Raw genomic sequence first — 21607 nt, 5'->3', positions numbered from 1 at the left:
TGCCTTTCTGTTGAAATGAAGAGTTGAGAGGCAACATATAAATTAAAATCTAGCCCAGTCAAAACAAGTTAATCTCACTTTTATCACATCAGAATCCGTTTGGGTGAAGGTACAAGTCAGTTATTTTATCCCAACTGCCTCTCCAGAGGTTAGTTCTCATGTATGCTATTTCATTGTGGCCCAGCAGAGTGCAGGGCTATGAGTCTGAACTGCTGGGCCCTTATCCTGGTTCTGATTCTGAGTGGCTTTGGTCAAGCCACTTTCCTTCTTTAGTAACAGACAGGGGCCTCACACAGATGTGATGAGGATTCATTAGTTAAAGGTGTACTTTGAGTTTCTTGGGTGATGTGCTATGGATGTTAAGAGCTGGGCTCAAGAAGACATCTGCATGCATAATAGTAAGAATATTTATTGATTCTATAAAAGCCAGCAACAAAGCTGTGTATCCTTCAGTGTCATCTACTGGCACCTTGTCTATTAACTATTTGCATATCTGCTGACTTCTCATGTACAGTGCACTCCTGTGACAACAGAAGTGCTAGTTCTGAACGGGCTAAAGTGCATGTGTATCATTGCCTTCTACTGGATAGAACCAGCATTGTTATATCACAGACCCCATGCTGCTAACAACTAACAGCCATTCTCCTTTACCTCAACTGGCAGAGGCCTATGCTTCTGAAGTTCTACCTCCACTGTCACCATTGAGTTCCAACCGGCTCAGTGAGATCTCTGGCTCTGTTCCACAATCATTATTTGAAGAGGTGGAGGGAAACTCTCTCCTGCATCATCTGACGTTATGCTGAGCAGCGGTTCTAGACTGAAGTGAGCACAGTTCAAATTAACCAAGCACTTGAATTTGAAAGCTGTCACAGAGAGGCAGCACGATCTTCCCGCTGTTTTGTTGCCATAGCAACTGATTCACGTTTACTCAACATACTTCCAAAGTGCTTGTACACTTGCAACACTCTGGGCTGTGTTTGTACATTACTTATCCCAGAGCTGCCAATTTTAGCTGTGTATTTCTTGGCACTGGCAAGAGTTGTGAGTCGAATATCCCTCATTCCAAACCCATGTATGGCCTACAATATCAAGTCAGCCTGCCAGTGCAAACTGAGTGTTTTTTTTTTTTACCCCCCATCCCATTGACCTCTGTGCTCAAGTGTTATTATCCAGACCACTAACTTGGGATGGAGCAGAAGAAAAATACACCTGCTGAGTGCAGGGTTGATTTTCCTTCTGACATTGTATGGACAGAACGGACGTCAAGCAAGACACACTCAATGTGCCTGCGCCTTTATTAACGCATTCCTGGTTGGGTCATGGACTTTCTCCATCTGCCCTTCAGGAAAGAAGCACTGTGTGCTGACATCATGGAGTTGCCACATGTTACTCAACTTCTAGAGATGATACAAACTTCAGAGTTCAGATGTGATTCCAGACCTGAGCTTCTCTAGAGTTCATGGATGTTTGGATCTGGGGGTTTCCTGCACATCTTCACTGCAAAGGGATCTCACCAGGCCTAACAAGCCAAGGAGAGTCAGGCCTGGGCACTACTTGTGAATCCAGGTGCTACAGGAAGCAGTGTTGGTTAATCAATAAATGGTTTTAGAGAAAGGGGCACTCTTCTCTCTGAGTCAGTTCTCAGATACTCTGGAGAGGAGAAGCTTATTGTATATAGATATATATACAAAATATCTAGAGAGAGAGAACCAGTGTCACAGCAAGACGGTAGCAGTGGAGGTGTGCAAATTCACAGTTTATATTTCACATGAATATCACACCCCTCAAATTTCACTTTTTGCCAAATTTTAGGCGATGTGAGTCAGTTTACAAAGAAAACCTGCCAAAGCTCACTCTCCCCCATGTCTCTGAAGCAAAGCCAAAGCCAGTTTGAACTGGTCTATTTTTCAATAGGAAAATAGGTCCACTTTGCTCAAAAGAATTCATGTACCGAAGCAGGTTTTTCTGAGTTTTAAGTTTGTGAAGAAATGTAAACTCTGAGTAGTTTTGCATTCCATTACAAATATTACAGCCTCTCCAGTTAGGAGGCACCCTGCTGCCAGAGGTGCTGTCTTTCAGATGAAACACAAAACCAAAGTCCTGGTGGTTCCGTATCATTACATTACATTACAAAGCACTTTGGATTAGAGTAAGGATGATGTTAGTATCACAAATGGCCTTTTCTTGAGTGCTTTCTGCCTACCAAAATGTTCCCTGCAGTTTCACTTGGAGCGTGTTTTCTGTCCAGACCTGAGGAATAATGTTAATTAACTCATGACTGTCACCCCAGAGGTGGCTGTATCACTTTGATGGATTCCGTGATTAATTTATACACTGTAAAGTCACCGTGCAGATATAACATCATTATGAAATGTCTGAAGGGGCTTTATTCAAGAATCAAGTAAAAGTAGAAGAAGAATAAACCAAAAACTTGGGCTCAGATCCATCCATATGAAATCAATTGCTGCTTCCCTTCCAGTTAATGACGACTTTGTGTTACCAGCAGCATTCCAACAAAAGTCTCTTGACGTGAGACTCTTTTGCCATCTGTTCCATGATCTCTTCTCTTCTGTTTATGTGAATGGCAGACAGTCTCGCAAAGTGCTTTTAGATGTTCCATTTGCCTTTTATTTAGAGAATCAAGAGACAGAAAGAGTGAAAGAGATGAAAGCTTTGTGTGAATGGAAATCTGGAATTAGACCACCTTGAAAACAATGACTGGTCATTTTATGATGACTTATGTCTAATCAGTTTCCTTTTAAAGTGACTTTAGGGCTGGGGAAAGGTGCTGGCTTAAATACCATGGAGAATGAAGTCCTGCTATTTATGTGCAGTGTGGAATATAGGGTATATGGAATAATAGTTAGCATGGGGGAATGGGAGCCAGGAAATCTTGATTCTAGTCCTGACTACCACGGTTCACTGCATGACCTTTGGGAAGGCATCTCACCTATCTGTAAAATGGGGGTAGCAGTTCCAGCACCTTTCCAAGCCCTCAGATATTCAAATGAAAAGCTGCTTCTGCAGTGCAGCGCAAACTACACACACTGCCACATGCCTCACTCCTGTTCCCCAGGAGTCCCTCTGGTGGTGTAAGAGGAGTGTTTTCACAGTCTTGCTCTCCTTACTGAGCTGCTATTAGAAGAAGAAAAGACTCCCAAATTCTCATCCAAATGTGATCCTTCAAATAGATTTGTTTTGAGTTTGGGTCTGGAGCAGGACAAAGGAGTGTCTGTTTTCTCCAAATCAGTTCCCCTATGCCTGCCTGGGCTCCTATCGGGTGAAAGAAGCAATATTCAGCACAAGCATGATGATGATGATCATTATGATGCATTGTTAGTTGATTTCCTTGCATTTGTCAGCAACAGACAGGTCAATGTAACCCGTATGGTGACAGAGCCCAGCCAGGAGCAGATTTTAATGAAACAGCCTCTCTGGGAAAATGTGTTTTGTATGAACCAGTTCCTGACACCAACAGCTGCTTCCTGTACCAGCCTGCTTGCATGCAGCTCACATCCTTCCAGGATTCTCTCACTAAATGCCACTGATCATGGAGAAGGCTGCACTGAGGTCCCAGTGCCCAGGGCGGGGAGATGTTGGGTCAAAGTGGAGGGGCTGAAAAACTCCCCCGAACTTTCTATATTTGCTCCCAAGCGAGTGACTGACAGTTGGGTAGGGGTCAAAATGGAGGTAAAAGGTGACAAATTTCAAAACACACCTCGCAGTTAAATCCCAGGCTGGTCTACTCCACAAAACAAAACAAAGGACACGGGACCAGATCCTGAGCTGAGGTCAACTGGTATGTAGCTCCATTGAAGTCAATTGCCCTTGGCCATTTACATCTGCTGAGGAGCCAACCTGAAATGAGTGGATTCTCAGGGGAAACTTTAATTTCCCCAGAGCTCAGAACATTCTTCTTCTGGTTTGTAAGGATAAGTAAAGGCAATAAAAGAGAGAGGGGTTTGGAATTACACTGCTGCTTTGGCAGTTACTAGGATACTTATGCTCAGATAGGAAAGTGAAGTTGATCTTCAGTAACAAGCAATGGCCAAAAGCTGTTGCCCCTTTTGCCAGGACATTTCAGTTCCTTGCTTGTATAGGCAGCATAGGTTAAAGTGGCAAAAAAGCCTCCAAAATTGCTCCTGAACATATCTGAGAGTGCATTTTGGGGACAACAATCACTTGCAGGTGCAGATCAACAGGGCCCGATTCTCCCATCTTGAACCTTGAACTTTCATTTGCACATGTCTGAAGTGCTTGCAAAATGCCAACATGCAGCTCTACCTCCTCTCTGAAAAGGTGGAGGTGACAGAACAAGGTACAAGGCAGGGGAGAGTCAGGCCCCTAGAATTTTGAAATTTAAACAAGGGATTACTCTTGCAAGCCTCTGCCCCCCACCCAGTGGGGGACTGCCACAACTGCAGTCCTGGCTAGCACCTCCCAAAAGGGTTAAGTAGAGACAAAGAGCAAGTGGAACCCTGACCTCATCCCACCTTTTGCACAGACAGAGACAGGGAGCATACACTGTCTCTTCCTGAGTTGAGGGGCAGGAGGCAAACCCCCTGCTCAGGGAGGTCCTTCAGAAGGCACCATCTCTCCCAGAGGCACAATGCTTCCCAGTGTCGCACTTGAGTGGCTCAGTTCCATTCTTCTGCCAGTGCATGCCTGTGCCTCTATTTTTCAGACAGATTTTGCTGCTTGATGGTGTGGTTACTTGGTGTTTGTGCATCTAGAAATCATTATTATGACCAAACATATACCCTCACTAAGGCCAGTGAATAGCTCAGGGAAATTCCTTCACGTACCTGAGCAGTAATACTCAGGAGGACCATACATTGAGGAGTCCTGGCTCACATAAGTAATGCCACTGAAGCGAAGAAGAGTAAGGCTCATGCAATACAGCCCTCCATGTGCTAAAGCAAAGGAACCAGGTAGCCGGGGGATGCTTTATATTTTGGAGTGTTACATTCCCATGCACACATCCCTGAGGCTGTCTGCCCCTCCATGCAGGATGGCCAAGGGGCAGACTCCTCTGTTGGTTAGGGCAGATGATGGGAATCAGGATCCTGGGTTCTACTCCCCCCTCTACGCTACCTAGACCGTATGTGGCTGCCAAGTGAGGGGGGAGGGAAAAAGAGAATCCTCTCTTTGAGAAGCTAGCGGCAGGATCAGCCAAACTGTAGCCCTTGCTCTCAGGGACGTGTGATGTTCTCACTGGGAGCACAGCCCCCTGAAAGCTTGTAAAGTAGGCAGCACCCCCGCCATGCATTGGTGGAGGAGGGTATGCTGCATCCTTCAAAGAACTGTAGAATTTGTGTGCTCCCCTGCACACAGGAGCACCCTGGAAAGTACTCTGCTCTGTGCAGGCACCACATCTCTGGTACTCCCTCTGTGGCACTGCCATTTATCCCTGTCTGCCTGTATGGCACAATCTAGCCTTTACTGACTATGGACAACTTACATCGCCTCACTTTCCCCATCTGTAAAATGGGGCCAATAATGTACTTCCCTGACTCATAAGGGTCTCTGAGGCACAGATAATTAAATGCTGTGAATCACATTGAGATCCTGGGTTCAGGGATAAGTCTGGGAAAATTTCAGGTTCAGACTTGTTGACTCTGAACTCTTGTAAGCTGTTGACACCAGAAGCTGAAATCATGGGACAATAGGGCACGTCTGGCCACAGGCTGCACCTTTGTCGTGCTCTACTTTCACTCATGAACTAAGAGGGAAAAACGGTTTCCTTCTTCCTTTTTGGGTGCCCAGAACTCTGGTTCTATTATCTGCAACCTCTGCTACTCTCCTCTCTCTGCTTCTGTGCTGTGCTGGACTTTGCTGGCAAACATGACCCCATGTCAGATATTCCATGCCACAGCACGGGGTGGGCCTCATCCTAATTTTCAGAATACCCAGGAGAAAATGAAATGGGCTAAACTTGTGGTGTTACTCTGCCAGGTTTTCATTTCAGGGACAACAACATTTTACTGTCTGGAGGACTTGCCACTTGCATTCAACTGTGATTCTCTTCTTTCTTCAGCTACTCCAGTCCCAGGAATGAATGCCACATTGGGGTGTTTGTATTATACAAGGCCATAACCTCTGTTCCAGGGGCATGTGTGTGTGTGTGTGTGTGTGTGTATGTAAGTAGGGACAGGACAGCTTTATAATAGACAAGCAAACGCCGTCTTGGAAAAAAGATGACTTGTTTTTAGAGTTCCCTTTTAGTACTTAGCCTACTTGTAGGCCAGCACCCAAACAACAACTCTATATGATCATGATTGAGTTTCCACCATTGCAAGAAGTTGGATGCTGCCCAGTCTCAGAAAAGATTCCATTGGTTTTTTTTTTTTATATCTTCTCTAGACATACGCTAATGCTTTGACAAGTTTCAGAGTAGCAGCCATGTTAGTCTATTCACAAAAAGAAAAGGAGGACTTGTGGCACTTTAGAGACTAACCAATTTATTTGAGCATAAGCTTTCGTGAGCTACAGCTCACTTCATCGGATGCATGCTGTAGCTCACAAAAGCTTATGTTCAAATAAATTTGTTAGTCTCTAAGGTGCCACAAGTACTCCTTTTCTTTTTATTAATGCTTTGCTTTTCTATAGTATCTTCCATCTGAGGATCTTAAAGCACTTTACAAACATGAATCAACTAAGTCTCACAGCATCCTTGTTACATACAGTAGACAGGCATTAGAGTGCCCACTTTAAACATGGGGAAACTAAGGCTCAAAAAGTCTTAAGTAACTAACACAAGATAGCACAAAGAAGCAGTAACAGAGCTAGAAACAGGTCTCCTCACTCCAGTCCGCTCCTCTAATCACTAGAAACATTCCCCATAATTATTATTACAACTTATTAATTGTAAACAACCACAAGTGAGACCCAGTCCCTGCCCCAGGACTTTACATTCTAATCTAGACAGACACCACACTAATAATGTAAGGAGTGAGTGGGAGAATAGGCGCAGACAGTCAGAGAAGATTAATCTTATACAATATTGTAACTAATCTTTGGCCACTCAGAAATTCCTGGCATCAGGGATTGAACTCAGATTATCCTGCTCCAAAAGTACAGACCCTTGCCACCTGAGCTGAAGGAGAATCTCCATTAACAACAAACAGTATAGGGCTTATGACGTAGAGTTAAGAGTTCTGAATCATCCAGTAGAATGCTGTGGTTCATATCCATACTAGCCAATTCATGTGACTATCCTGTAACTATCGCCCATATTGTTGCTCTGAAAATCTTCCAGTCACAACACCATCACATTTTGAGTGCTTTACTGGCTAATATCACAAGTTAAAAACTGACCAGCCTAGCTGTGCCATATTACTTCATGTCAGGTAAGGACATTTTAGTATTTCATGTTATTTCACTTTGAAAGGGAAAACTATTCCATACTCAGAAGGGAGGTGCCAGTGGAAAGCAGCCGTTTTATTAGTTCTTGGGATGGATTTTGCCAGCAGAGGCATATGGTAAAGCATTCACTTTTCCCTATGAACAACAATCAGGCTTCTTTAGCCCTTCAGCCTCTTCTTGGAGTCACAATTAGACCAATTAGTCAAAGGAGGAAGCATAAATAACACTGGGTGGCCACAGCATGTTATTTGGGGACAAAAGGCCCGTCAGAGAAAGAGCCAGCTTAGGGTGAACTGAGAGCTAAGAAGGTTGGTTGTATATATTTATTTGAGCTGTTTTACACAAGCTCTTTTTCACTTGGCATTTTACTAATAGCTTTTCTTTACTTTTTTTCCTCCAAAAGAAAAAAATCCAAATCCAAACATTTCTTAAAATAAGCAGAGCCTGATGGTGCTAAATCACATCTGAAGGACATGCTTTGAAAATAGCTTCATTTCCTTCCAAGAAATGGAACCCTACCAATTTATTTTAAAATGTGCCATATCAGTGGGTCAGGGAGGGGCAAAACTCATCTGCTAACAGCCAAGTGGGTTTTCCAGGAGATGTGACTGGGGAATAGTTTGACCCACACTATTCTGTTCCATTTCATCTCTTCAGGTCCCATGAATTATTTATACCTGAAGGGTTATGCTCAGGATCCCTGGAACAACACAAAAAAGTATGGCAAAAATGATGCCCTCAAAAGGACAAAAGCTGTTGCTGATGTAAGCAAAGCTCAAGCAAACAGACCTTCTTCTGGAGAGAACTCCACCCAGGGCAACTTTGGGAAGGGTCAGATCCTGATCCAAATGTCATGGTTCGAAACTGCCTCAAACTTGGCTAAGTTTGGTTCTGGGCTGGTGGCTACTAAACACAGCTTCATTGTATGAAAGCTTTGGAAGCCTAAGAAACAACTCTGGTTTCTCCCAGAAGACTCCGTGCTGCAAGGCTAGTTCTTCGCAATGCAACATTGCTATACAAGCATCCTCACGGTGCATCAGGATGTAGTGCTATTTGTATCATGAGGCTGCAGAGTTGCACTGTTGACATTAGGATCCTAAAACAAATTCAGGAGCCTTAATTGCCCTGCAGGCTGCAGGATAGTCCTATGAGTATTGTAAATGACCTGCAAGCTTAGTGACTGGCAACAGCACCTAAACAGGTTGAAGTTCTTTAGAATGGAATCCCATAGTCTGAGCAGAAGAATAAGAACAGATTATTATTATTTATATTGCAGTAGTGCTTAGGAGTCCCTGTCATGGTCCAGGACCCCATGGTACTAGATAGCAGTCACTTCATTACCTGGCATCACAAACAGAAACAGATGGAATAGAGAACTGACATACAAGGGAAGCAAAACTCATGATATTTTCAGGCCTCAGCCCATTGACACTGTAGTGATGGAAATAATCTGTGATCATTTAGGGGAGCCTCTGTCACTGCAAACATCCAAGCCTCCTCTTTTCTCTATAGATTTAAAAGTTCAGCACTTGGGTGTGTGTCTGTATTCTTGGGGACATCCCATCAGAATATAATACCATCCTGTACAGAAAATAAAAGATCAGACTGGAAGATACAATGGCCAGTTTTGGACATGGTGACTCTTAACAGATAAAGTGAAGTTTTAGAACGGTTTATTTTCTTTAACAAGTAGCCAAGTGCAGCCTTATTCCTAAGCTTTAATGGTTTTAGATCCTGTTTTTAGAGCCTTGTTTGTATGTTTCTATCTAACTGGGATATTTCATTCTGTTGTATGCATTTACCCCTCATGAACCAACCAGTTTATAGTGCACCTGGAAGTATCTAAAGTTTCCTTGCACTGATCAGGGCAATGTATTGCTGTGCACACTGAATTGTTATTATGTGGATTGTGATAGAACCTTGAGACCCCAGTTAGGATCAGAGCATTGTACAAGCACAAAATAAGGAGCTCTTTTCCTAAGAAGAGGCAGCTTGAGTACTTGATCATATTTTTTGTTTTTCTTGTATGTATAATTTATTCAGTGGCATACATTCTAGAATATTTATACTGGTGGCAAATGACCCTCTTAGTGCTTGCTCCTTCAGGGTCTTGCCATTTACTTCAACAGGATCAGGTCAAGAATGTTTGAGTTTCAGTTCAAAGAAGCACCCAGAAATTCAGAAGCTTTTCTCATCCCTGTCTGCATGAGTAACTGGGCTAAGAGATGCACAAGACCAAGCTTTTCACATCTTTCCAGTGTGCATCAAAACAATCAAATCACAAGTTGGCAGGCACCAAAGAAATCAATAAGTAAAGACCATCTTAGAAGAGCCCAATTCTTCCTGTTTCTGGCCAGGTCAGTATACAGCAAAAGAAGCCTCTGGAATGGGAGTTCATTGGTTTCTCCTCAAGCACTAATTAAGAAGGCCACAAACAGCCAAAAAAGTGAAACATTCGTTTTTGAACTCAAATAATATTTAGCTAACATGCATAAAGCTCCCACAGGCTTTTGTTCAAGCCTTGAGCAATTCTTAGCCTATCCAAACGGAGGCTCATCTCTGATCTATAGATATTAATATTTGCTACATTCCTGCTACAAAGGAAGGTTCTGTTCTGGTCTTCTGAGGTTCTACTGCCACATCTATCACTAGAGTATCTGAGTGCCTCATATGGAGATATTCTTTTAAAAGATTCCAGGTAGTCTGTCTTTTTTTTTTTTTTTAAACATTATTTTCCCTTGTCACTTGTCTTCCCAAGAAAGACTAGGACAGACTCTCTTGACAGTACAGTGTCTCCACTCTCATCTCCTCATTCCCTCCCTCAGGGTTGGAGGCATGTGTCAGTTACTTGGGAATGTTCTTTCTTCGTATACGGTTTCTTGCTTCTCCAGTTGTGAAAGTCTCATTTTTTACATATTATTTTTACCATCAGGCCTAGATGATTTCCAGTAATGAACATGCCCTTAAACAATTCCAAAGCAACAACCAAGAAGTCCTGCATGAGAAACCAATGCATACAGACTTTAAAATGCCTTTTAAACCTTTTAATGAAGGCTGGGACTTTGGAATAGAAGCCCCTACTGTGAAGTCAGATGTATATATAATGGGAGGGAACTTATTGGATTTCTATGCATAAAAATTCAATGAGTCCAATGTCAATTATGAACAGAGTTTTTTTTCCTAAAGTGCAAATAAATTCTTCACTGAACCAAGATTTAGCCAAATGAAAGAGTTGCGAAGCCACCAAACCCAAGGAATGGAAAAATGCAACACATGCCTTTGTGCCTTTAAAAAAAAATAAATAAAAAAACAACCACCACCACCACACACTGTTTTTTCTTCTAGCACAATTCTCTCCACTGCTTCCATATTAAAAATACAAATGTATGGACAGTTGGGTGGGCAAGTGGGATTGTTTCATGCTTCTATACACAGGGGACCACTGAGCAGTATGATTGCTCAGAGCTCCAGTATGAAACTGGAGAAAAGCCTGTTGAGAGTCTTTGGATTAAGTTTAGAGGCGAGTGTAACAAGGGTGATGTCGTGGTGGGCGTCCGCTATAAGCCACCAGACCAGGAGGATGAGGTAGACAAGGCTTTCTTTGGACAGCTAACAGAAGTTTCCAGATCACAGGCCCTGTTTCTCATGGAGGACTTCAATCATCCTGACATCTGCTGGGAGAGCAATACAGCAATACCATATAGACAATCCAGGAAGTTTTTGGAAAGTGTTGGGAACAACTTCCTGGTGCAAGTGGTAGAGGAACCAGCTAGGGGCTGTGCTCCTTGGACCTGCTGCTCACAAACAGGGAAGAACTGGTAGGGGTACTAGAAGTGGGTGGCAACCTGGGCAGTAGTGACGATGAGATGGTTGAATTCAGGATCCTGACAAAAGAAAGAAAGGAGAGCAACAGAATACGGACTCTGGACTTCAGAAAAGCAGACTTTGAGCTGATGGGCAGGATCAAGGAGCTGATGGGCAGGATCCCCTGGGAGGCTAATATGGGGGGGGGGGGGAAAGGAATCCAGGAGAGCTGGCTGTATTTTAAAGAAGCCTTATTGAGGGGGCAGGAACAAACCATCCCGATGTGCAGAAAGAATAGCAAATATGGTTGGTGACCAGCTTAGCTTAACAGAGAAATCTTCGGTGAGCTTAAACACAAAAAGAAAGTTTACAAGAAGTGGAAACTTGGATAGCTGACGAGGGAGGAGTATAAAAATATTGCTTGAGCATGCAGGGATGAAATCAGGAAGGCCAAAGCACCATTGGAGTTGCAGCTAGCAAGGGATATAAAGGGTAAAAAGAAGGGTTTCTGCAGGAATGATAGCAACGAGAAGGTGGTCAGGGAAAGTGTGGGACCCTTATTGAATGGGGGAGGCAACCTAGTGACAATTGATGTGGAAAAAGCTGAAGTACTCAATGTTTTTTTGCCTTGGTCTTCACAGACAAGGTCAGCTCCCAGACTGATGCACTGGGCAGCACAGTGTGGGGAAGAGGTGAGCAGCCCTCAGTGGTGAAAGAACAGGTTAAGGACTATTCAGAAAAGCTAGACATGCACAAGTCCATGGGGCCGGATGCAATGCATCCAAGAGTCGGGCACTTAGGATGGAAGAATCCCAGGCTCTGCTACAGGCTGTGGACTGATTGGCTAAGTGGCAGTTCTGCAGAAAAGGACTTGGGGGATTACAGTGGAAGAGAAGCTGGATATGAGTCAACGGCGTGCCCTTGTTGCCAAGAAGACTAATGGCATACTGGGCTGTATTAGTAGGAGCACTGCCAGCAGATCAAGGGAAGTGATTATTCCCCTCTATTCAGCACTGGTGAGGCCCCATCTGGAGTATTGTGTCTAGTTTTGGGTTCCCCACTACAGAAAGTATGTGGACAAATTGGAGCGAGTCCAGCAGAAGGCAACAAAAATGGTCAGGGGGCTAGGGCACCTGATTTTTGAGGAGAGACTGAGGGAACTGGGCTTATTTAGTCTGCAGAAGAGATGAGTGGGGGGGGGGGGATTTGATAGCAGCCTTCAACTACCTGAAGGGGGGTTCCAAAGAGGATGGAACTTGGCTGTTCTCAGTGGTGGCAGAGGACAGAACAAGGAGTAATGGTCTCAAGTTGCAGTGGGGGAGGTCTAGGTTGGATATTAGTAAAAACTATTTCACTAGGAGGGTGGTGAAGCACTGGAATGCGTTACCTAGGGAGGTAATGGAATCTCCATCCTTAGAGGTTTTTAAGGTCAGGCTTGATGGAGCCCTGGCTGGGATGATTTAGTTGGGAATTGGTCCTGCTTTGAGCAGGGGGTTGGACTAGATGACCTCCTGAGGTATCTTCCAACCCTAATTTTCTATGAGCCTATGATCTGAGTTTGAGAGTCAGGCTTATTCCTTTCTCCTCTGGTGGGCAGGGGCTGAGACTTTACAGTACATCATGAGCGGGGTGAGAAAAAGGAAACTCTAACCATGCAAGGGAGAGAAAAGGCCAACAATAAACACTTTGTGTGAGGCAGTAATACTTCAGCTCCATTGGGAATAGGATATGATACCTCAACTCCATCCCCATTTCCCAAAGGTTTCAGATATCTCATTCCCCTCCACTAATATACATCCACCTCTGGGATAGAATGCTGCAGCACCAGCCTTCCCTTGCTCAGCCCCTAGGGGTGAGAAGGAAGTTCTGTCTGCATGAGCTATTGCATTTTTGGTCTCTTAGGGTATGTCTACACTGCACTGAGTCACCTGTGACTGGCCCTTGTCAGCTGACTTGGGCTTGCTGAGGCTAAGGGACTGTTTAACTGCAGTGTAGATGTTCGGGCTTGGGCTGTAGCCTGAGCCCTGGGATTCTTACATTTCACAGGGTCCTAGAACCTGGGGTCCAGCCCAAGCCTGAATGTCTACACCGCAATTAAGAGGTACCTTAGCCTGAGCTCTGCAAGCGTGAGTCAGCTGGCACGGGCCAGCCGTGGGTTTTTAATTGCAGTGTAGACATATCCTCAGATGAGACTACCATCGAAGAGGCCATCTGCTGCTATTTGCACTGGTGGTTTTAGTGATGTAGACCACTATCCATTAGGAACTGGGCTGAGACCCACCAATTCATTACACAGACATTAGCTTTCTTTGATTAATAAAAGCAACTTTATTCCTCTGCTAGGTTTCCCCAGCTCTATTGCATCAGGGCCCTTTGCAAAAGGTCATGAGGTTTATCTCACACATGAATTATTTGCAAATGGAGTTGGTTTGTGGACAACTAAGTCTTCCCTACTGCATGAGCTGTCAAAAGAAACCCAATGGCCTTGGTACCTTGTGGGTTTAAGTATGTAGTAGATATTATCACTATTCTGAGTCTGGTGCGTCCCGTGTATTTACATTAAATTAAATCATTTCATTTGCAACTTGGCAATGGAAGAGAGCTTGAGAAGAGGCAGCTGTGTGCATCTGGATTTCATTAGAGTTGAACATTAATCCCTTTATGCCTTGTAAGCATCACGTTAGTGTTATACAGTTTTGGATTTGCTAAATGGCACTCTCAGAACTGGCTGGTGGAAAAAACAGGCTAATCAGCAGTGACCCGTACAAAGCACGCAGCATGAAAAGAAGTCCCCTTCTTGCATCAGTCACCCACCTGCCAACTGGAATGGGGACAGCTTGAATACTTCCAAGTAAAACCCACCTTCCAACACCTTCTTAAAATTTGAGATAGGCTCACGAAACATTCAAGCACCCCCAGACTTTGAAAGCAACATTCCAGAATCAAAACCTGGATCTGAACTCCATAATCTTCAGGGGAGATACTTTGGATTTTACACCACCATTGTAAATAGCAAGAGGATTTGGCCAAAGAAGTGCCTTTTTGGGGGGCTAATTTTTGAGAGGGCACCAAGAGATGGGTGGAACTGTAAGAGAGGCAGTTGGAGACAAATCACTGAACAAGTGGTAAAAGATCAGGGTGGAGACAGAAGTTTGGGAGTGATCAGCATAAAGGTATTATTTTAATTCATGCAAGGAACAGGGAATAAAAGAGCAGTGAGAGGGCTGAGAACAGACAATGGGAAAAGCTAACATATGAGGGGAAGGAGGAGTTGCCCACGGAGGTGGAGAAGGAGAGATTAGAGAGGGACAAAAAGATTAGAGCGTATATAGCTCAGAAGTCAAAGGAAGGAACAGAGGCCCATTTAGGTCAGCAAGAAAAGAAAATACAGTGCCTGACTCATGGAGGATGGATATTCCTTATGCCAAGGAACTTCCATTACAAACTAACGTAAGGGTGAATTTTGCTTACTTACCCTATTACAATTCTTCGAAAGACATAACAGAATAAGGGGCGAAGGACCACCAAGGGATATTGACCATTTTGAATGTCAATGGATTTTTGATAAAGACCTTACAAGAAACTGTAATAACTAACCTGTGGAAGTGACTGCTGCAGGCTATTACAGAAGCTCATCTTTTAGTAAAGGCGAAGAAAAGATTAGGGATGAAATCTTGCCCCAAAGTCAATGGCAAAACTCCCTACATATTTAGATGAATGGGAATAACACCTTCCATTACACAAACTACAGCAGGATAAGTACTAGAAGTATGGCCAATTCTCAATAGGCTCAGGTCAGGAAGACATTTTGTTCCAAAAGATGGACTTGCGTAAAAGAGTGCCATTGTGAAGCGGGAGGTAACACCTTCTTCCAATCTAGAGCACCCACAACTGGCCACTCTCAAAGTGTGTCTATGCTACAACAAAAAGGTGTGTTCTTAACTAAGGTTATCTAAATCAAGTTAAAATAGCATTGAAGACTCAGCAACTCAGGTTAGCAGCTCGAGATACCAGACTGCAAGCTATTGTCAATTCTTATGTCTCTATTTCTTGTGCAGCATTAAAGAACTGCCAACGGACAATGGAAAACTTTGAGAAATGTTTTATTTGAAGAGGATTCTGCTTTTTTTCATATGTTATTTTCTGTCTTCTGCTTTTCCTGTTTGTTTTGTTGAATCACTAGGGGCATTCTTGTGAAAACAGTCAGGTGAAACTGAGAACAGTGCTAGGCACATTATCGGGTGCAGAAGGCCCCAGAATGATGGGAACAAACCCCAAAGAAGTTTACTGACTACTCCCAGAGTTCAACACAGCTCTACACTTACATTAATCCCTCCAGCGTCGAGTGTTTTTGTTGCATTTCTCTGAATTCTTTGCAATTCGTCAAAATCAGTCTGGTATTCAGTACTGAGAACCTCAATACAATATCCCAGGTGCATTTGCACCAGACATATAGAGAGGGACTATTATTCTGGGATACCCTAGCAATCATTAAATTACTCATATCTCCCCACAACATAACCACCCTCCCCCCACAAAGTTCTTTGGCTTGTCACGTCTCCAATAAAGGCTACAGGCAACTCCAAAAACAGAACAAAGCAAACATTTCAATGAGAATTATGAAAAATAAGTTATCACAAAAACATCCTGTTTTCCTTTAGATTCTCTCTCACCATAGGCTACACCCCACCCTGCCTGTTTTCAGAGGGATGGATTATGGGCACTGGGTTTTGGAAACTCTCTCAGTCACTTTTCCATTTCTTATCTGAACAGCCTGTTTGTTTACTATGGGGTGGGGGATGGGAGGTGTAGAAGGGAAGAGAATGAGGTGAGAGAGAGTGGCTCCCCCTCCTTCAACGCTTTCATATATAGTCTCTGACAACCTCAGTGAGAGGGGAAACATTAAAATTAACAACAGCATCATTTTCTGATCCCAGTGATTGAAACATTTACTGGTAAATTTGGGCCCCTGGCAGTGATGGGGAAGATCATATATATATTCCTGCTAAAACACACATGACAGGCCAGGGCCTGTGAAATGGGGTTGATGATCACCATGGCACAAGAGGGTACCCCTGAGAACGTGTATACGTTAGAGATCTAACCAAGGGCACCCACAGAAGGAGGGGGATTTGGCAACCTGCAAACCATAGAACATCACGGTTGGAAGGGACCTCAGGAGGTCATCTAGTCCAACCCCCTGCTCAAAGCAGGACCGATCCCCAATTAAATCATCCCAGCCAGGGCTTTGTCAAGCCTGACCTTAAAAAACTTCTAAACGAAGGAGATTCCACCACCTCCCTAGGTAACTCATTCCAGTGTTTCACCACCCTCCTAGTGAAAAAGTTTTTCCTAATATCCAACCTAAATCTCCCCCACTGCAACTTGAGACCATTACTCCTTGTTCTGTCAGCTGCTACCACTGAGAACAGTCTAGAGCCATCTTCTTTGGAACCCCCTTTCAGGTAGTTGAAAGCAGCTATCAAATTCCCCCTCATTCTTCTCGTCCGTAGACTAAACATCCCCAGTTCCCTCAGCCTCTCCTCATAACTCATGTGTTCCAGTCCCCTAATCATTTTTGTTGCCCTCCACTGGACTCTTTCCAATTTTTCCACATCCTTCTTGTAGTGTGGGGCCCAAAACTGGACACAGTACTCCAGAGGAGGCCTCACCAGTATCGAATAGAGGGGAATGATCACGTCCCTCGATCTGCTGGCAATGCCCCTACTTATACATCCCAAAATGCCATTGGCCTTCTTGGCAACAAGGGCACACTGTTGACTCATATCCAGCTTCTCATCCACTGTAACCCCTAGGTCCTTTTCTGCAGAACTGCTGCCGAGCCATTCGGCCCCTAGTCTGTAGCGGTGCATGGGGTTCTTCCGTCTTAAGTGCAGCACTCTGCACTTGTCCTTGTTGAACCTCAGATTTCTTTTGGCCCAATCCTCCAATTTATCTAGGTCCCTCTGTATCCTATCCCGTCCCTCCAGCATATCTACCTCTCCTCCCAGTTTAGTGTCATCTGCAAACTTACTGAGGGTGCAATCCACACCATCCTCCAGATCATTTATGAAGATATTGAACAAAACCAGCCCCAGGACCGACCCTTGGGGCACTCCACTTGATACCGGCTGCCAACTAGACATGGAGCCATTGATCACTACCCGTTGAGCCCGACAATCTAGCCAGCTTTCTATCCACCTTATAGTCCATTCATCCAGCCCATACTTTAACTTGCTGGCAAGAATACTGTGGGAGACAGTGTCAAAAGCTTTGCTAAAGTCAAGGAATAACACTCCAACTTTCGTCCCTGGGCAATGAATGTTGTGCAGATCAGGCCATTCTTTAGGGACCATCTCTGGAAGACCACGCCTACATTTTAGTTGCCAACCACGCGAATGATACCAGCTGACAAACACTGGCTGGCTGGCACAATCCTATTGCCATTTGGAGATGGTACTTCTGGAATAAGTACTGGTGCACAGTGGGTGTGATGATCGCAAGTGAGGGTAGCACGGGAGTGAGTGAATGTGTGTGCTAGTACAATATGGGTGTAAATAGGAGTGGATGTTTCTGACTGAACTACTGAAGTGTACAGATTTGAATGTGTATGTAGATCTAGTAGTGTAATATCAGCATGTGGGTTTCTGGAATGGTAGCATAGGTATCCATGAAGGAATGCGTAATATTGGCCTGGGTAAGTTCACTGGTGGAATGTAGGAGTGTGTGCAGATGACATAGACGTTTAGGAGTGTACATGTGAATTGGAATCATGTAGGTGTCTGAAGAGGACAGTACAGATGAAATCTAGGCGGAGGTCATATAGGTGTTCTGATGTCAGTCTCGTGGCTGTCTAGGTGTGAGTGGCTGTAACATGCATAGTTGTCTGAGAACAGCAAATCAGCTAAACAGTTTCCTTCCTTATTTCTCATACCAAGGATGCAGTTTGTATAGAAACAAACAATTCTACACACAGCACAACAATCAGCGGCTAGACCCAATGCTTCCCCTAAGGGGCCTGGGGTGGAACAGGTCTAGTTTGCTACTGTGAATTTAAAAAAAAAAAAAAAGCACATTTTAAAAAATAAGGCAGAATCCTACATAGATTAGGAACAAGGGGACTCAGCATCTCTTGGGTAATTAGAGTGAATGTCCACTAGGTCTTCAGGTTGGTGGCTAAAAAAAAGAAAGAAAAAAAGCCAAAAAAGAAAGCTGATGTGTTCATCATCTGATATACCTAAGCAGAAGACATAGCCTGACTAGTGTTTGTTTAGAATAGAAGCTCTTGGATCACATCCATTGAAGTTCTGGTAGCCGTGTAACATGTTACCACACAGGAGATGTGTGCGCAGTTCAAGGGTACTCCCAGAACTCTCTCATTTCCAAAGCTTGTGCAGCTAAGGATCAATGAAGAGGGGCAGATAGGAGAAGCACTCCACATTCAAACATTGACCCCAGCCTCATGGAATTGGAAATTTCAGGAGAACCTGGTGTTTTCTATACTTATTCTGGTTGTGGTCCCAGCTGGAACTCAGACGACAGAGAGATGCTCAAAAATAACTAAGAAAAAGATAAGCCATGTACAATTTTGTTCACCAGAAGAACTTTACAAAGCCTTTGACAACCCCTTGTATTTAGTTGCTAGAATCCACAGAGGAGCCAGAAGACACTGCCAGTCATTATACAGCCCATGCTGGCCATGTTCTACAAACAGATTTTGTTTCTAAATGTTTGCTATGTAATTAATATTTGAATAACATAGCTCAAAGATAAATAGTAATACCCTGAAAAACTTGATTTCAGCAAATTAAAAATCTTTTTTAAGAGCAAATGTGATAGATTCTCTTTTCTTCTATAAGGAGTGTGTGTAAATTATTGGGAGTCGCTAAAAGATGCTATTACAATTACTCTTTCAAGTTCCATTTGACTGACTGTATAGACAATTAGATCTTGGAGAAATGTGTATTGTTAGTTAGGATATACTTCTTTTGAGAAGCTGTGCATATCTCTAGTGAAATGCCTTACTGCTTTAGTGTCTTGCTGAGTGAATCTTTTATTATCTGCAGGGCCACTGCCTGCAATATATACCCAGGCAAGCCAACAAAAACATTATGTGGGGCCAACATTACATGACACAGTGTTGTGAGGTGATGTATCAGACCAAGCCTTTTATTTTTTTTTTTTTAATATAGTTTAATTACTTTTCTTGTCCACATTCCAGATTATGTGGATGCATTATTTTAAAACGAATAAAGACATTATAGAATTTACCCAGCTGTTCTTTCAATCTTAGAAAATGATCAAGTTTTGAACAAAAGTTCTGGAAGGTTATTTTGTTTGAATCAATTTGCCCATCCCTAATCCTGAAATTCCAGGGGCAAGGAGACAGCCATTAATATTCATTGCTACTTGCCTCTGCTGGTTGGCTTTGCGGTCAGAAAAATAGAGGAAAGGTGCTGCTACGGAGGATGAAAAGGTAGCGATGCCCCAATATGAAAGGGTAGGAGAAAAGATCAGTTCTGGCCTGGACACAGAGAAAAGGAGACCAGAAGTTGAACTTTGGTTCTGACGATATCCCCTCCAGATTGCTCGCCAGCACTTTATAACAAGTGTAGACGAGACAGTAGGTTCTCTGTGCCCAGAGCCTAGTGCATAGTGGAACAGGACTTTGGAGGTCTCATCAATGCTGTGTGGATACTGAGGCAGTGCAGCAATGATCAACAACATTTTTAGTTCTGCAAAGCTGTCGAGTCTCAGGCCATTGAAAACATTGCTATCACTAGGATTGCATTGCAAACAGGCAGCTGCAGAGCTCCGACATACCTCTCTTAGCTCAGAGTTCATAATAGGTTTAAATTAGGAATAGCCACTTTTTTTGTGCTGAAATTTCTCCCACCCACCCCAAAAAACATTTGTTATTTTTCCAATGTTAAGAGATATGGCAGAGAACAGTCCCCTCCACTCCTAGTTGCTAGCACAAATAGCTCCCCTTGGCCCACTGCAGCTGTCCTGCTTAGCACAATAGGCGTGAAGCTTCATCCATAAATAGCAGGTTGAGAGCTGAATTGACCAGCATTTGAAACATTGTCATGTGATATTTTATCTAGTACTTTACATCCCAAACATTACTTACATGGGAAACACTTCACCCACCACTGAAATGCAACCACCTCTGGAGTGGAATACATCAGTGGTTTCACAATAAACGGTGATACCACAGAACAGTTTCAGAAAAGAAGAAGAAATTTGTAGCCAAGTGAACCTGCAGTGAGGATTTGGGTTTGTAATAGCCAAAAATCTGCCTTGGGTTATCAGGAGACCAGGGCTAATACCTTTACCAAAAATCCCAAGTGAAAAGCATAGAGTGGTGAGTTAAGCATTTCAAAGAGTGTTGATCTACACTTCTCTCTGACTCCAAATACTGGATCATTTATATTACATAGCACAGATTAAATGATATCATGCCATCATTTGCATAGAAATAAACTACTTAGATCAATGTGACACCAACAGAAACGGCACCTGCTCCTTTCCTGCTCCTCACATCTTTTATTTTTAGCTACAATATAGCCCAGGGGCTGATGGAGAGTCATTGTTGACTATTAGTAAACAGTGAGATGGAGTATGGAGATATTTGTATGACCTCCTATTGCAGCTTTCTAATGGATAGAAGGACAGGCAGGTTACAGGCCAGCTGAATGGCGTGAGAAGTTAAACCTACCATGCGAGACAAAATAATACCCAACACCTTAGATGGAGGCACTGCAACTTGTGGACACTCAGGAAAAAAGACAAGAGTTTTCAGACAGATTCTAAGTGGGAATAAACATGGGCTTAGTAAACAGAAGTGGTGGAAAGTTAAGCAAATAAAGAAAAAAAGTGAAGTGAGTCAAAGGAATGTGAAAAAGACCAAGGGTTTGCGTACTGGTTCCTAGCATGGAAACACAGTTTCTGCAGACAAATCGAAGCACATGCTGGAACCCCTAACACATCTCAGCTGCGCTTTCATCTCCCCTTTAACATGCCAGCCATGTACTTGCCTTCCCCCACTCCTGCAGCCACACTCTTGGGTCTTCTTCGCTCTGTCCCTTGGGCAGATTAGCCTTCTGTTGAGGAGTCATCCTCCTGGCTGGGTGTTGGTCCTTCTTCCGAGTACATGACTTATTCCCCAACCTCACATGTTGGTCTATTGACACATTCAGAGGGAAAAATCCCAAGGGGAGGGGGAAAAAAGTTGTTACTGGGTCTATTTCAGAAGTCCCAATTGTTGGAGTATCAGTCAGATAATCCTTCAATTCCGTTAGGTGCTTCCAGCTCCAGAGCACAGGAGCGAGTGACTGGAGCAAGTAACATTGCCTGCTTGCTTTTCCTGATCAGCTGAGGGGGATCCAGCTAAGTTCCTCCTACTTGCACTGCCTAAATAAGGACATTGACTCAC

At 43.6% G+C, this 21607-nt stretch overlaps 1 protein-coding gene across 1 annotated transcript in view; it reads right to left on the bottom strand.

Moving 5' to 3' along the window:
- The window catches only part of LOC140917696 (uncharacterized), a 57423-nt gene extending 36056 nt beyond the window's left edge, over positions 1–21367 (bottom strand). The window contains exon 1 of the mRNA XM_073361006.1: positions 21210–21367. Within this exon, the coding sequence (XP_073217107.1) occupies positions 21210–21290 (81 nt within the window). The 5' untranslated portion in view covers positions 21291–21367. The remainder of the gene's footprint in view (positions 1–21209) is intronic.
- Between the last annotated feature and the right edge of the window lie 240 nt (positions 21368–21607).

The sequence above is a fragment of the Lepidochelys kempii genome, chromosome 9, assembly GCF_965140265.1.
Source record: "Lepidochelys kempii isolate rLepKem1 chromosome 9, rLepKem1.hap2, whole genome shotgun sequence".
NCBI classification, from domain to species: Eukaryota; Metazoa; Chordata; order Testudines; family Cheloniidae; genus Lepidochelys; species Lepidochelys kempii.
Note: the sequence above shows the minus strand (reverse complement) of the source record. Positions and strands in the feature narration are given on the sequence as shown.